Source organism: Malaclemys terrapin, chromosome 10 (assembly GCF_027887155.1).
Source record: "Malaclemys terrapin pileata isolate rMalTer1 chromosome 10, rMalTer1.hap1, whole genome shotgun sequence".
In the NCBI taxonomy this organism is placed as follows: domain Eukaryota; kingdom Metazoa; phylum Chordata; order Testudines; family Emydidae; genus Malaclemys; species Malaclemys terrapin.
Window position 1 is genome coordinate 30,729,323 of NC_071514.1, and position 14,399 is coordinate 30,743,721.

The 14,399-nt window shown below is 45.2% G+C and overlaps 1 protein-coding gene across 3 annotated transcripts in view; it reads right to left on the reverse strand.

Moving 5' to 3' along the window:
* The window catches only part of TRPM1 (transient receptor potential cation channel subfamily M member 1), an 87,993-nt gene that overhangs the window by 10,044 nt on the left and 63,550 nt on the right, over nucleotides 1-14,399 (reverse strand). For all 3 annotated transcript variants that reach the window (XM_054042981.1, XM_054042980.1, XM_054042979.1), the window contains exon 23: nucleotides 5,159-5,303. In XM_054042981.1, coding sequence (XP_053898956.1) covers nucleotides 5,159-5,303 — 145 coding nt within the window. The remainder of the gene's footprint in view (nucleotides 1-5,158; nucleotides 5,304-14,399) is intronic.

The window sequence follows — 14,399 nt, forward strand, 5'->3', positions numbered from 1 at the left end:
CAAAAACTTATTTGATCGGGCTCCCCTTCTTTGTGTCTGTAGTCATTTATGTGTCCCCCTCCCCCCGCACAAATACATATTCCACCACTCAGCTCTGAAGGCAGAGCAGAAAGCAGTAGCTGCTGGATGGACGCTCAGCTCTGAATGCAGTGCCATGCCAGCAGCAGCTCAGAAGTAAGGGTGGCAATGTGAAAGTTGATATTCATCAATATCACTTTTTACAGCAGACTTAGTGCCCCATTGCCACTCTTACTTTCTGTTCTGTACTTCTGTGCTGCAGCTGACGGTTGGAGACCCACCACCTCCTGGGGCAGGGAGGAAGGGAAGGAGAGCCTGAGCCTGGGCTGCCTGGAGGGACGGGGGAGTGGGACGGGGAGAAGAGCTGTCCCCTTTATCCTGCTCCTATGTGTGCATGGTCCTTCCACGCAAGCCCCAGCTACCTGGGGCTGACAGCCAAAGCTCTTAAAAAAAAAAAAAAGACACAATCATGCACTTCCATTGGGAGGTCCGCCATTTTAGAATATTTGCCCCAGTATATAAAACCTATCAGCAGTCATGGAGAAAAATAAGCTCTGCAAAAATATATACATCACAGAACTCCTATTTTGGAGCATGGTTATAAACAAAGTGTTGCTAATAACACATCCCAGTGTTCGATGTTACACAGAGTATTAAATGCATGAAAGGTATTTTGTATAATAAAACTCAGACGCTTCACATGGCATATCCTGATCAGCTTGACCTAAATAGCAGACTTTTTTCTAAAGCAATCACAAAATGTCCTCAGTTCAAACTTCAATTCATACAAACTTCTCCGCTTCAGAACACAACACAGATACTTGCAAAGAGCTGTTCTTAGAAGCCAAAGATTTTCATTTTTGCCATCAAAGCCAAGTGTGTTGTTAAAAGAATTTATTTAGGAGTTCAGCGGATTTGGAGGGGTAGAAAAGGGACAGTGCTAGACCCAGAGACTAACAATAGACTCTCTTATATCAACTGAAAGCAAGTCATGCAGTTCTGAATTTGATGTGAAACTTTTCAAGCTATTTTAGTGTCCCCAAATACTCTATTTTTCCTAAACCATCAAAGGTTATATAAACACTTCCTTTAAAAAAAAAATCTAACCATTTCTTTGCTGTGTTTTAAAATTCTTACATACTATTTTGTGAAAGTAATTAAAACATGACTACAATAAAACATGAATGTCGTAGTTTCTTATGGCTAGGAATAGGTGCATTTATATTACCATTGATACTGGCAAATTTGGCTTTATTTTACTGTCTTCTCCATTGCAAGAGTTCTCTGGCTGAATATTATCATCTGCCATTATGCTGCTGACAGGCATTAATAGCATGACCTACTTCCTAAACTGCTGATTCTCTGGTCTTTTCAGTCAATAGTAACTGACATTGTATGTAAGGGTTTTTCTTCCAGCTATGTGACTGGCATTTTAGTTCTTTAAAATTCATGACTTTTTAAGCTACCAAACCTCCTAACTACATACACTTTGTAAAGTATACATTCCTGGGCATGACATGTAAACTAGGTATCATGCCCAGCAAAATGCTATCTACTGATGCCTGCACCCACTGCAAAGCTGTATATACCTGGGGAACACCACTTCATTTGTATCTCCACTAGGTGGTGATTTTGAGTGTGACTTAGTAGTAGGAGTCATTTCTAGTGTTCCCTCCCATCCCATTCCCATGTGCCCCCCGCCCATGGCGTAGAGTCACACTACAAGTAGCCTGCCTCAGTTTCCCTTCTTGGACTGTGCAAGAAACTAATAAAACACTTTTGCCCATTCTCATCCCTTCTTAGGTTGTGTTCTATTAAATTAACAAATATTCAAAATAAAAGTTTTCAAGTCCATCCAGTCTACACAAAACAAAGGCTTCTCCATCTCCTCCCTGCTTTGGCAGCCCACTCCCAGACGCTACCTGGCTGGAGTCTCAGTCCTTACTCCCAGGGCTCACTGCTAGAGCCTGCTCCCTCCCAGCAGCCTCTAATCCCCAGGCATTCCCCTCCTTCCTTACAGCCTCTTTGCTGCTGATCTCTCCAGGTGTGGCTGTAATCAAAGTTGACTACCTCCACCTTTCACGGGTGAACCACTCTGTTACAGTACCCAACGTAAAGAGGAAGTGGTAGAAGTGGATAAAAATTCCTTGGTTTTGCTTTGTGACTATCAATGACAGGAATATAAATGATCAGTTTGATCATTATGATTATCTGTTTTGCACTCTGGACACCTCTCAGCAGGGCCATCCCTAGCTATTCGGGGGCCATACGCAGCCCCCCCATGGGATGTGTGTGGGGCCCAAGGCCTCCGTGGGGGGCTGGGGGGGGGGAGCTTGCCCCAGGCCTTCCCGGGGGGGGGGGGCTGGCTTGGGGGGCAGGGGTAGGGTTACCATATTTAAAAAATAAAAAAAGAGGACACTCCACGGGGGCGGGGGAGAGGGGAAAGAGCCCTTTTCTGGGAGACATTCTACTTATATCAGGTCTCACCTTTCTCTTCTAGTGATCCCTGAATTCCATCCTGCTGGACTACTAGTATATTTTGCAAAGTCAGTATAGCAATTGATGTACCTGGGATGGAGCTGTCTTACATCTGAATAACCTCTGTTTTACATCTGAATGACAATAACCACTGCAACCTCAGTGCAATTCACTTGTTTAAACATAGTTGGTAGAGGCTGAAGTGGCTGCTAGGAACTAGTGTCACTCAGTATTAGGCATCATGGCACTGTGATTCCTAGCAGTCACTTCAGTTGCTTCAAAACACTATTAGCTCACCAGAGAGTGAGGGTCCTTTAGGTCTACGTAGAAGTTAGCAGAGGAGGTGAGACCATAAGTCCCCAAATCCCTAGAGAAGATTTTATTTTCATATTTTGTTCTTTGTGGCTCAGTTAATGTTCTTCACTCTAGTCTAGTAGATAGAGGAGTAGCTAGACTCAGATTGAACTCTTGGGGCTTCGGCCATCCCAATATTTGGCAGAGGAGGGAGTAGCCAAATGTATTCCAATATTTGGAGCTTCCCACATTTTGGAAATGAGTTCCACCTCTTGCTTTGTATTAAGCTGTATTCATCGTATTGTATGACATGACGTATCCCCCTGGCTTCAGAGAGCCAAAGTCTGGTTCCTGCACAATCCCAATTAAATGGGTGGTGCACAAGGACATTATGCAGGGTTCTGACCCAAACTCTCCTCCCTAACTCAGAGACAAAGCATGGAGCTACAGAGCCCCAGTGCAGGGGATCAGACCCGTGTATCTGGGAATAGTGGATGTACACCATGCTCCTGACCTTCTGATCCTTGCTCTGCAAGTCTGCTGCAAAGTTTTTAATGCCTGGAAGGCCCCAGTGGAACCTCTCCATACTCAGCACCTCTGCACAAAGTGGAACCTCACTGGTTATGCTTTATTCACAGCACTCTTCTGCTATGACATCGCTGGAGTACTTGGCCCAGAGAACATACACACAGCACAGAGAAACAAAAATTGCTCTCATCAGGAGAGACACTGAAGGATATCACTGCTAATTAAATGCCAATCTGGGCTAGCCAAACTCTCTAATATCCATCTTTGCAAGTCCTGGTGAATTTGTAACAAACTCTCTTCTGCCTTTCCCATTGTATTAATTTAGATGGTGTACAGAGGCCCCAAAAGTTAAACATATTAACAAGACACTGTCACTGTCAGTAAACAGCAAGGCTCAGGGTTTGGTATACAGAGACCTCAGTAAGCTTGGTACCACTGCCATCGCACCATTAAAAATCCTTTAACCTTTTATTAAAAGATACAGAAAAAGGAAAAACAGTTCAAGAATTTGAAATGTAAAGTATTAAATAAGGCTTTCATTTTAATAACATTCCTTGCTCCCTTTCCCTTTGGAGAGAGGTTTTAGAGTGTAATACTCCCTTGTTTGACAGTCTTTTAGACGGTATTAAAATGGTAATAGCTGTCCTTTTTGAGGAAAGGAGAAGGCGTTAGTTGAGATGGGCTGGAGCTGTTTAAGTTTGATCCAGTTTCTTAAGAAGACAAAACAAGAGAAACACTACAGGGAATAGAAAAGAACAGCAAAGAGAGAAAATGCAGTTTTGGTCTCTGATATTGATGCTCATGTGCAACCCCTCTGCTGGAAAAACACAGACCCAGCACACAATCTATCAGCCACTGGCACACTTGTACCAGCATTGGGCTGTTTAGGCCATTGCTTTTAGCTGCCTCTTTCTGGTCACAGGCTCGCAGCAATGTTGCAAAATATACAGTAGTAGCTCACTAAGCCAGGTTCTTATCAGACAAAAGGAAAAAGGAGAGAGACAGGAAAGAGAAGAAATAAGATAGGGAAGGAAAAGTGATGGTGTGGGGGGTGGAAGGATAGAAAGTCTCTTATCCAGGGTGGTGGCTAAGATTTATCCAGAGCCGGCAGAAGTAGCAATGTCATCTGGGTCTCTGGGGCCCAGTCTGATTAGGACATCTCTCAGGATCAGCAAGACAAAGGCGTGGGGTCCCAGGAGATGGTAGGGATGACAGCAATGATGGTGAAGCTCGCTCCAGTAGCCAAATCCCCCCCTCTCCCCCAGCTTCTCTTCCCCCGTCTTTTAAAAAAAATAAAATAATCCAAGCCCCAAAAGGGAGCAAGTGGTGGAATAACCCATTCCCTCATTATTTTGTCCACCAATTAGGACTAATTTCTGGCACACCAATTTTGATTAATTGATTTCCCGTTCTGCACTATTCTTGTTTACCAGACACAATCTTAACACAGTCCTTGAGTTATAGCAAGATCTTTTTGTTTGGACTAATTCAGTCTGCCTCTCTTTTTTTATACCTTTTCCTATTACCATTTGTTTTAGGCTATTGTGACATTTTATGAACTTTCACTCACCTTTTACAGTTGAGCTCACAATTAGGTGAATTTGTAGGCCCAATTATCACAACATTCCTGACGTTAACTGATTTTCAATTAAAATTCAAATATTTGTCAATCCCATTAACATAACAATTGGGCTTTGGGTGTAGTACAAATTCACAAATTGCTATCTATTTGCAAAACCACAGTATAATTTGGTCCTGCTGATAGGCTCTTACAGGCATTTCATCTTAGTATTAAGAAAATAAGAAAGATAAGTTAACAATCATACAGTTAAGCACTTACTTGAAGACAGCAATCAGCAGATTTACCAGTAGAATGTTTGCTACCAGAAGGTAACAAGCCATGATAGCAGGTGTGAGCCAGGCCCCAGGTATGCATGGAGGGAGACGTTTACCATCCTCATCATAAAGATTATCCCCACAAGGAGCTGAAGAGACAATTGAAGGTTTACTTTTCAGTGCTTGTCTGACATTGAAAACACTGATCATATTTATGTAAAGATTAGATCTGCATAAAATTTGCTAGGACAAATATCCATATTAAGAGTTTATTTCCAGTAGAACCAAATGGAGTTTTTGGGCCAAATTCAGCTGCCAGTTACACCATGTAAATGCAAAATAAACTCCCCTCAGAATGAATAGTTATTCCAAATTTGTGGTGATGTAACTGAGATTAGAATTTAGCCCTTAGGACATTTAGATTTTTTTCCCCAATAGCAAAACTGGAACTAGGTAGAGATCTCATAACTCTAAGCACATATAAACCCTTTAATACCAGAATAAAAAAAGAACCACTTAAAAGTGGAGAATGAAGCCCATATGGGGAAATCTGAAGTTGCTGCAGGGTGCGGAAACTAGGGCTATGTACACACTGCATACAACCTAAGTCGGTATAAGTTACGCCACTCAGGGGTGTGAATAAATCATCCCCCTGAGCGATGTATGTGACACCGACCTAAGCACTGGTGCAGACAGTGCTATGTCGGCAGGAGAGCTTCTCCAGCCAACGTAGCTACTGCTGCCGCAGGGGCTGAAGTAATTAAGTCGACGGGGAGAGCTCTCTTCTGTCGGCTTAGAGCATCTGCATTAGCAGCGCTACCGTGGTGCAGCTGTAGTGCTGCAAGATCTATAGTGTAGCCATAGCCTAGATAGTTAAGCTTCCTCCCTCCCCAAACTCAGTTAGACTGTAAGTTCTTTGTCAATGGCAAAACTCCTATTGCGTTCAATGATGCAGGATCAGAAGTATTCATCAGTGAGATTTAAAACTATACAAGGACCAAAAACCTAATATGAGAGGCAAACAAGTGGCAAGACACCTAAAAGGGGCCAGTAAATGGGCACTAAGTTCTGAAAATCAGGGCAGTTTAAGATGTCTCCAGTCAGGCACCCAAAGTCACTAGTTACTTTTGAAGATATTGGCCTATGAATCACGTTTGAAAAGTAAGGGCTTGTATATATGGTAGGTAATGTGCTATACAGGGGTGTGATTTCTAAAGCACAGTAACATGCTGTGTATTAATTGGTCTGTATAGACCCTGCTAGTGTACATTAAAGATCCCCCCAGTGCACTTTTAAGTGCTCGAAACAGCACTACGTTAAAGTGCACTAGTGCATGCCAGCAGGGTCTACACGAACCTATTAAAGTGCAATAAGTTAGTGTGCTTTAGAAATCACACACCTTAGAGTGCATTCCCCCACCATTTAGACAAGCCTTAAGTTTGTTCTTACTTTAAATATAGTTCCAGTTAATTTGGTTTCAAACCCCAGGCTGGATCCTACAAATACTTACCATTAGGTGGAACACTTTACAGCGGCAAGTACTTCCCACTGAAGTCTTATAAAACACCTTATAAAGGTGGGAGGGATAGCTCAGTGGTTTGAGCATTGGCCTGCTAAACCCAGCGTTGTGAGTTCAATCCTTGAGGGGGCCACTTAGGGATTTGAGGCAAAATCAGTACTTGGTCCTGCTAGTGAAGGCAGGGGGCTGGACTCAATGACCTTTCAAGGTCCCTTCCAGTTCTAGGAGATGGGATATCTTAATTAATTAACACACTGTGCCCGGCAGTAATTTTTTGCAAGATCTGGTTTGCCAGCATAAACTGAACCAATTTATTTTAAAAGTGTTTGCAAAAACTAACATTCTCAACCTCTTTTGAAGATAATTTTGAAATCAGCTTGATCCTGTCTACACTCACCTGAAACACATATTTACGTCTGGTTTAGCCAGAACCATATTTAAAGAAAGTTCAAACTTGGTTTCCAAACATGGTACCAAGTTATACACTAATCCTGTATTTCTGGTTATCATGTGGAAACTGGACATGGAAAGTCAAGTACATCTCAAAAATACGATTACCCAACTAGCTTTTTGTTAACATAAAATTTGGATAATCAAAGGAAATTAAATTCTCTGTGTGCAACAACTCACATAATATAATTAAAAAAGGATCATTGTGGTGCTAACTCAATAGAGTGTACAAAAATGTTGGCACTTAATTGCAAATCAATAAAGTAGTACCCAATCAGTTCTTTTTATAATTAAAAAAAATTCCCTGCTTCTTTGATACTTGAAATCAATTCAGTAAAAGAACAAAAATCTGACATCTGAATTTTGTCAGAACACTATAATTAAAATACCAATATCCAGGGAAGAAAAAGACTAATGAACGCATTTAACTAAATGAGATAATCAGCTCCCCACATAGACTTACGATTGATTTCCATGGCATAGACTATACAGCAATTTGAAAGCAAAAAAAGGAAAGAAAACAACAGAATAATAGGGGGGAAAAAGAAAACAAATGACTGACAATACAGTAGCTGTTTTGCTGCCAAGAAAAGATAAGCAACTTAAATATCAGAACAGTAGAGACATATGCTTAGAAACAAAGGCTTTGTTAGAGTTACAGTACATTCTGCAATTTCCTTTTCACTTTGTCTTCCCCAAATGCTACATATGGCAGCAAATTCAAGACAGTAAAAATAACTCACAAAATGATGCTGGCAGATGATCATTTAAATATACAAGATATTATCAGTAAAACACAATTGATAGTCACCACAAACAAAACAACACAAAGTTACCACACAAACTTAATCTTTCAGCTATTACGGAAACAAACTTCCTCCTGTTTCCTGGAAGCAGAGTCCTGGCATTGACTTTGCTGGCTGCTTCCTTTTCTATTATCATTCTATATTTATTAAAATGATCAATAGCTTATGATACAAATATATTGTTATAGTATCTAATATAATTAAAATCTAATTTGATTAGCATTATGGGTACTGGTGTGCCTGTCCTTAGAAAGTCTTAAGCAGGATCACCCTACTTCTGCTTATGAATTTGATCCTGCTAAGTACTAAATGCTTCTGATTTCATGCTCATGTGGCTCTTTTACATTGTAGCATTGGCGTGAATTTCATCCTTAGGGCAAAATCCTGGCTTCATTGAAGTCAATGGCAAAACTCCCTTTGACTACAGTGGTGCCAGGGTTTTATCTTTGATGTACAGTTGTGACAAAGGAAAGTAACAAAGTAATAAGAACAGGAGTACTTGTGGCACCTTAGAGACTAACAAATTTATTAGAGCATAAGCTTTCGTGGGCTACTGCCCACTTCTTCGGATGCATATAGAGTGGAACATATAATTGTGTGTATATATAGCCCCTCAATATATGTTCCACTCTATATGCATCCGAAGAAGTGGGCAGTAGCCCACAAAAGCTTATGCTCTAATAAATTTGTTAGTCTCTAAGGTGCCACAAGTACTCCTGTTCTTTTTGCAGATACAGACTAACACGGCTGCTACTCTGAAACCTAACAAAGCAATGCATTTTACTGAACTACTGAAAGGGGAACATGATATGGTACTTTCCCATAAATAGGGTGACCAGAGAGCAAGTGTGAAAAATTGGGATAGGGAATGGGGGGGGGGGGGCGGTAATAGGTGCCTATAAAAGACAAAGCCCCAAATATTGGGACTGTCCCTATAAAATCGGGACATCTGGTCACCCTACCCATAAATCATTTACGCGTGGCAAAAGGACCTCACCTTATCTGACATATTGGTTGGATTGCCTGCTGTAGTCACATCCAGGTAAATTGTTAAGGGGAGCTTACTTACAGTCTTTGGCCTTGGCTACACTTGCGAGTTGCAGCGCTGTAAAAGCCGCCCCCAGTGCTGTAACTCACTCCCTGTCCACACTCGCAAGGAATTTGCCGCGCTGTATCTCCTTGGTTGCAGCGCTGCATGTACTCCACCTCTCCGAGAGGAATAGCGAGTGCAGCGCTGCCGCTGCAGTGCTGCGGCGCCAGTGTGGCCACCCAATGCGCTGTGAATGGCCTCCAGAATTATTCGACAGTATCCCACAATGCCTGTTCTAGCCACTCTGGTCATCAGTTCAAACTCTACTGCCCTGGCCTCAGGTAACCAACCATGTGACCGACTCTTTACATTCCCCGGGAATTTTAAAAATCCCCTTCCTGTTTGCTCAGCCCAGCATGGTGTGGAGTGCTATCAGCAAATCTTTCCAGGTGACCATGCCTCCACGCGCCAAGTGAGCTCCAGCATGGAGCAATGGCGAGTTGCTGGACCTCATCAGTGTTTGGGGGGAGGAAGCTGTCCAGTCCCAGCTGCGCTCCAGCCGTAGGAATTACGATACCTTTGGTAAGGTATCAAAGGACATGATGGAAAGGGGCCATGACCGGGACACCCTGCAGTGCAAGATTAAAGTGAAGGAGCTGCGGAGTGCCTACCGCAAAGCCCGCGACGCAAACGGCCGCTCGTGTGCTCCCCCCGCGACCTGCAGATTCTACAAGGAGCTGGATGCGATACTTGGGGTTAACCCCACCTCCATTCCGAGCACCACCATGGACACTTCAGAGCCGGTGTGTGTGGGGGGGGGAGGAGTAGGAGGAGTAGGAGTAGGAAAACGGGAGTGATAGTGGTGGGCCGGATGGAGACACCCCGGAATCCCTGGAGCCATGCAGCCAGGAGCTCTTCTTGAGCCAGGAGGATGGTAACCAGTTGCAGCGGCCGGTGCTTGGTGGAGGACAAACAGAAGAGCAGGTTCCCGGTAAGCATTTTTTTTTTTTTCAGGAAGGAATTTTTTCGGTGCGGGCTCTTTGGGAGAGGAGGGTTAAGCATGCATGCCTAGATGCAGAATAGTGCATTGATGTGGTTTATCACATCGCGGTAATCAGCCTCGGTAATCTCTTAGAATGTCTCATCCAGAACGTGTGCAATGCGCTTGCGCAGGTTTATAGGGAGAGCCACCGTGGTCCTTGTCCCAGCCAGGCTAACGTGTCCGTGCCACTGTGCCGCGAGGGGCGGGGGGACCATTGCTGCACACAGGCAAGCTGCATATGGGCCAGGGCGGAAGCCGCATTGCAGTAGAAGACCCTCCCTTGCTTCCCAGGTCACCTTCAGCAGCGAGATATCATCCAGGACGAACTCCTGTGGAAAATGTTGGGACAGTGTTCAGTGTAGGTGCCCCCTGAAGCTGTTGGCTCTCCCCAAGGCACAGAAACCCAGAGGACAGTGCAGCCCTGAAACAATCAGTCCCCATTACTCACCATTTTGAGGCTCCCGTGTGATGTGTGCGCTCTGTTTTGGACGGGAAAATTATGCTATTGTGTAGACCCTGTGTGTTTTCTACTCCTTAAGTGCGGGGGGAATCATTACTCTGTCTGGTATAAACAATGCTGCCTCTGTTAAATGTTACGTTTTGCCTATACAGCTGCATCAACCTTGAGACCTCAGCCGTCCCTCTTATCGCCTGCTCAGAGACTGCAAAGACTCAGGAAGAGACTGCGAAAAAGCAAAGAAGACATGCTGCAAGAAGTGATGCGGCAATCTATTAAAGAGAACGAGAAGGCACAGAACTGGAGGGAGAGAGAAAGCAGGATCCGCCAGGAAAACGCAGCGCACCGGCAGCAAAGCACTGATAGGCTCATCAGCATCCTGGAGCGCCAAGCAGATGCTATCCAGGAGCTGGTAGCCATGCAGAAAGAGCAGCAGTACCGAAAACGCAAACGCCACCCCCCCCACACAGCCCTTGTCCCAAAACTCTTTATGTTGTGCCCCACTGTCACCTCCAACCCACTTTCCCCAACTTCCGTGTTCTTCACGCCACCCGCTGCCTCCAACACCAGTATCTTCACCACCCAACCCTGAAGACCACGACCCTTACCCCCTTTTTTCTTTTCAATAAATACTTTTTTTTTCTTTTCAATAAATGGATTCTTTGGCTTTGAAAATATTCTTTATTATTGCATAAAGTAAAAGACTCCTTAGCCCAGGAAATAAACAGGCACTGCAAATCTGCTTGTCTGCTAAGCAGACACTGATTCCTAAAGATTGGAACTACTGCACTTCACTCCCGTGCAGGGCACCAGATATCACTGCTGGTTTTCAGCCTCAAATTGCTCCTTCAAGGCATCCCTAATCCTTGCAGCCCTGCGCTGGGACCCTGTAATAGCCCTGCTCTCTGGCTGTGCAAATTCAGCCTCCAGGTGTTAACCTCGGAGGTCCATGCCTGAGTGAAGCTTTCACCCCTCCCTTCACAAATATTATGGAGGACACAGCACGCGGATATAACCGCAGGGATGCTGCTTTCGGCCAAGTCCAGCTTCCCGTACAGAGATCGCCAGCGGGCCTTTAAACGGCCAAAGGCACACTCCACAGTCATTCGGCACCGGCTCAGCCTGTAGTTGAACCGTTCCTTGCTGCTGTCAAGGCTCCCTGTGTAGGGTTTCATGAGCCATGGCATTAAGGGGTAAGCGGGATCTCCAAGGATCACAATGGGCATTTCAACTTCCCCTACCGTGATCTTCCGCTCTGTGAAAAAAGTCCCGGCCTGCATCTTCCTGAACAGCCAAGTGTTCCGAAAGATGCGTGCGTCATGCACCTTTCCAGGCCAGCCTGTGTTAATGTCAATGAAACGCCCACGGTGATCCACAAGCACCTGGAGAACCATAGAGAAATACCCCTTCCGATTAACGTACTCGGATCCTAGGTGGGGTGGTGCCAGAATAGGAATGTGCGTCCCATCTATCGCCCCTCCACAGTTAGGGAACCCCATTTGTGCAAAGCCATCCACTATTTCCTGCACGTTACCCAGAGTCACGGTTCTTCTGAGTAGGATGCAATTAATGGCCTTGCAAACTTGCATCAACACGATTCCAATGGTCGACTTTCCCACTCCAAACTGGTTTGCGACTGACCGGTAGCTGTCTGGAGTTGCCAGCTTCCAGACGGCAATAGCCACCCGCTTCTCCACTGGCAGGGCAGCTCTCAATCTCGTGTCCTTGCGCCGCAGGGTGGGGGGGCAAGCTTCTCACACAGTCCCATGAAAGTGGCTTTTCTCATCCGAAAGTTCTGCAGCCACTGCTCGTCATCCCAGACTTCCATGACGATGTGATCCCACCACTCAGTGCTTGTTTCCCGAACCCAAAAGCGGCGTTCCACGGTGCTACGCATGTCCGTGAATGCCACAAGCAATTTCGTGTCGTACGCGTTACGCATCTCGATAGCATCGTCGGAATCCTCAGTCTCACTCTCACTGTCACTTTGGATCTTAAGCAACAGTTCGATAGCCAAACGTGACGTGCTGGCGAGACTCGTCAGCATACGCCTCAGCTGTTCAGACTCCATTTCCCGCAGACAGATCGCGCTGCACAGAAACCGTTGAAAGATGGCGCCAAAAGTGGACGGAAACAAAGGGATTTCCAGGATATGAAGCAATGCAGCACGGGGCATTGGGACAGGACCTAGAATCCCCTGCACCCACGCCCCCTTCCCACAACCCACGGCGCCAGAATGGGAAAAGGTGCTCTGTGGGATAGCTGCCCAATAGCGCTGCAATTGCCGCAAATGTGGCCACGATAGTGCGCTGGGCAGCTGTCAGTGTGGACAGACTGCAACGCTCTCCCTACTCAGCTGCACGAAGTCAGGTTTAACTCACAGCGCTGTACATCTGCAAGTGTAGCCAAGGCCATAGAAAGATTAGATTGAAACCTATTGTCTTTGAAAGTAGAATGGTCTTTAGAAAGTAGGTGCCTATGGGCTTGTCTACACAGGAAAGTTATACCTGTTTAAGGTAATTGTGAACTTTAAACTGATATAACTTCCCATGCGGACATTTTTATTTCAGTGTAAGAGTGCCTTTTTCCAGTTTTGATTGTGTTGCTTTGGAAGCAGTTTAAGCTAAGCTGAATAAAACCACTCTTATTCTGAAATAAGAGTGGTCACATAGAGAGTTTTATAAGAATAACTACATCAGTTTAACTATATCAATATAACTATACTAGTATAACTGGAAAAATGTCTTTTATAAATAAGCCCTGTGTAACTACCTTTTGTTAGACCCCAAGTGGTCTTTCACCTTGCTGAGGTAGGATTTTCTGAGTCCTTGGCTAATCACATTTTCCCACAATAGGACTTTATGTTGTATAGTCGGGGTATGACTGAAACAGAGATCAGAGCTGGGACAGTGCATGTAAAGCAAGATTCAGAGACAGGGAGAGCTTGGCTACAGGTGCTGAGACCAGTGTATGTTTTGGCTGACTTTTGAGAAAAACAGACCTGTCTACATGAGACTTTGCTGTTGCTTTTACCATCTGTGTTCAAGGTGAATAGGAATTTGTGTACATACTGTGAACCACATGGACTGCAGCAATATCCTCAATCTCTGCCTTAGTCATTTTCTCTCAATATGAGAATCAACCCATCTGAGACAGCCAGACCACTTAGAAGCTGGGGCAGCATGTAATACGTAACTGGGTTGACCCAAATATTTCCAAGAACAATTTTACATATTGTAAGTTACAGTAATATGATGATAATTTATGAGGGAAAGGAAGAAGAAAAGAGTGTTTCGGTGTCCTATCTAAACAAAACATCACTACAACAATGTAACTGCAGGACCAGATTAATGGCACAGCCCATATAGCCATTTCCTCCCTCCTATATGGTAGGGAGTTCTGACCACTAATGATTAGACCAGGGGTGGGCAAACTTTTTGGCCTGAGGGCCGCATCGGGTTTCGTAAATTGTATGGAGGGCCAGTTAGGGGAAGGGGTCGTGGCCCGGTCGCTACCTCCTATCTGCCCCCTCGGGACTCCTGCCCCATCCAACCCCACCTGTTCCCTGACCGCCCCCGGACCCCTGCCGCCCCATCCAACCCCATCTCTCATTCCTGACACACACACCACGGGACTCCTGCCCCATCCAACCACCCTTTCTCCCTGTCCCCTCACTGCCCCTGACTACCCCCTGCCGCCCCATCCAAACCCCCTCCTTCCTGACTGCCCCCCTGGAACCTCTGCCCCTATTGAACCCCCCTGTTCACCCCCGACCACCCCACCCCCTCACTACCCCCCAAACTCCCCTGCCCTCTATCCAACCCCTCTCCCCCAGCTCCCTGCCCCCTTCCCCCGCTGCCTGGAGCACCGGTGGCTGGCAGTGATACAGCTGCGCCACCCGGCTGGAGCTGGGCCACACCGCTGCCACTGCCACCACGCAG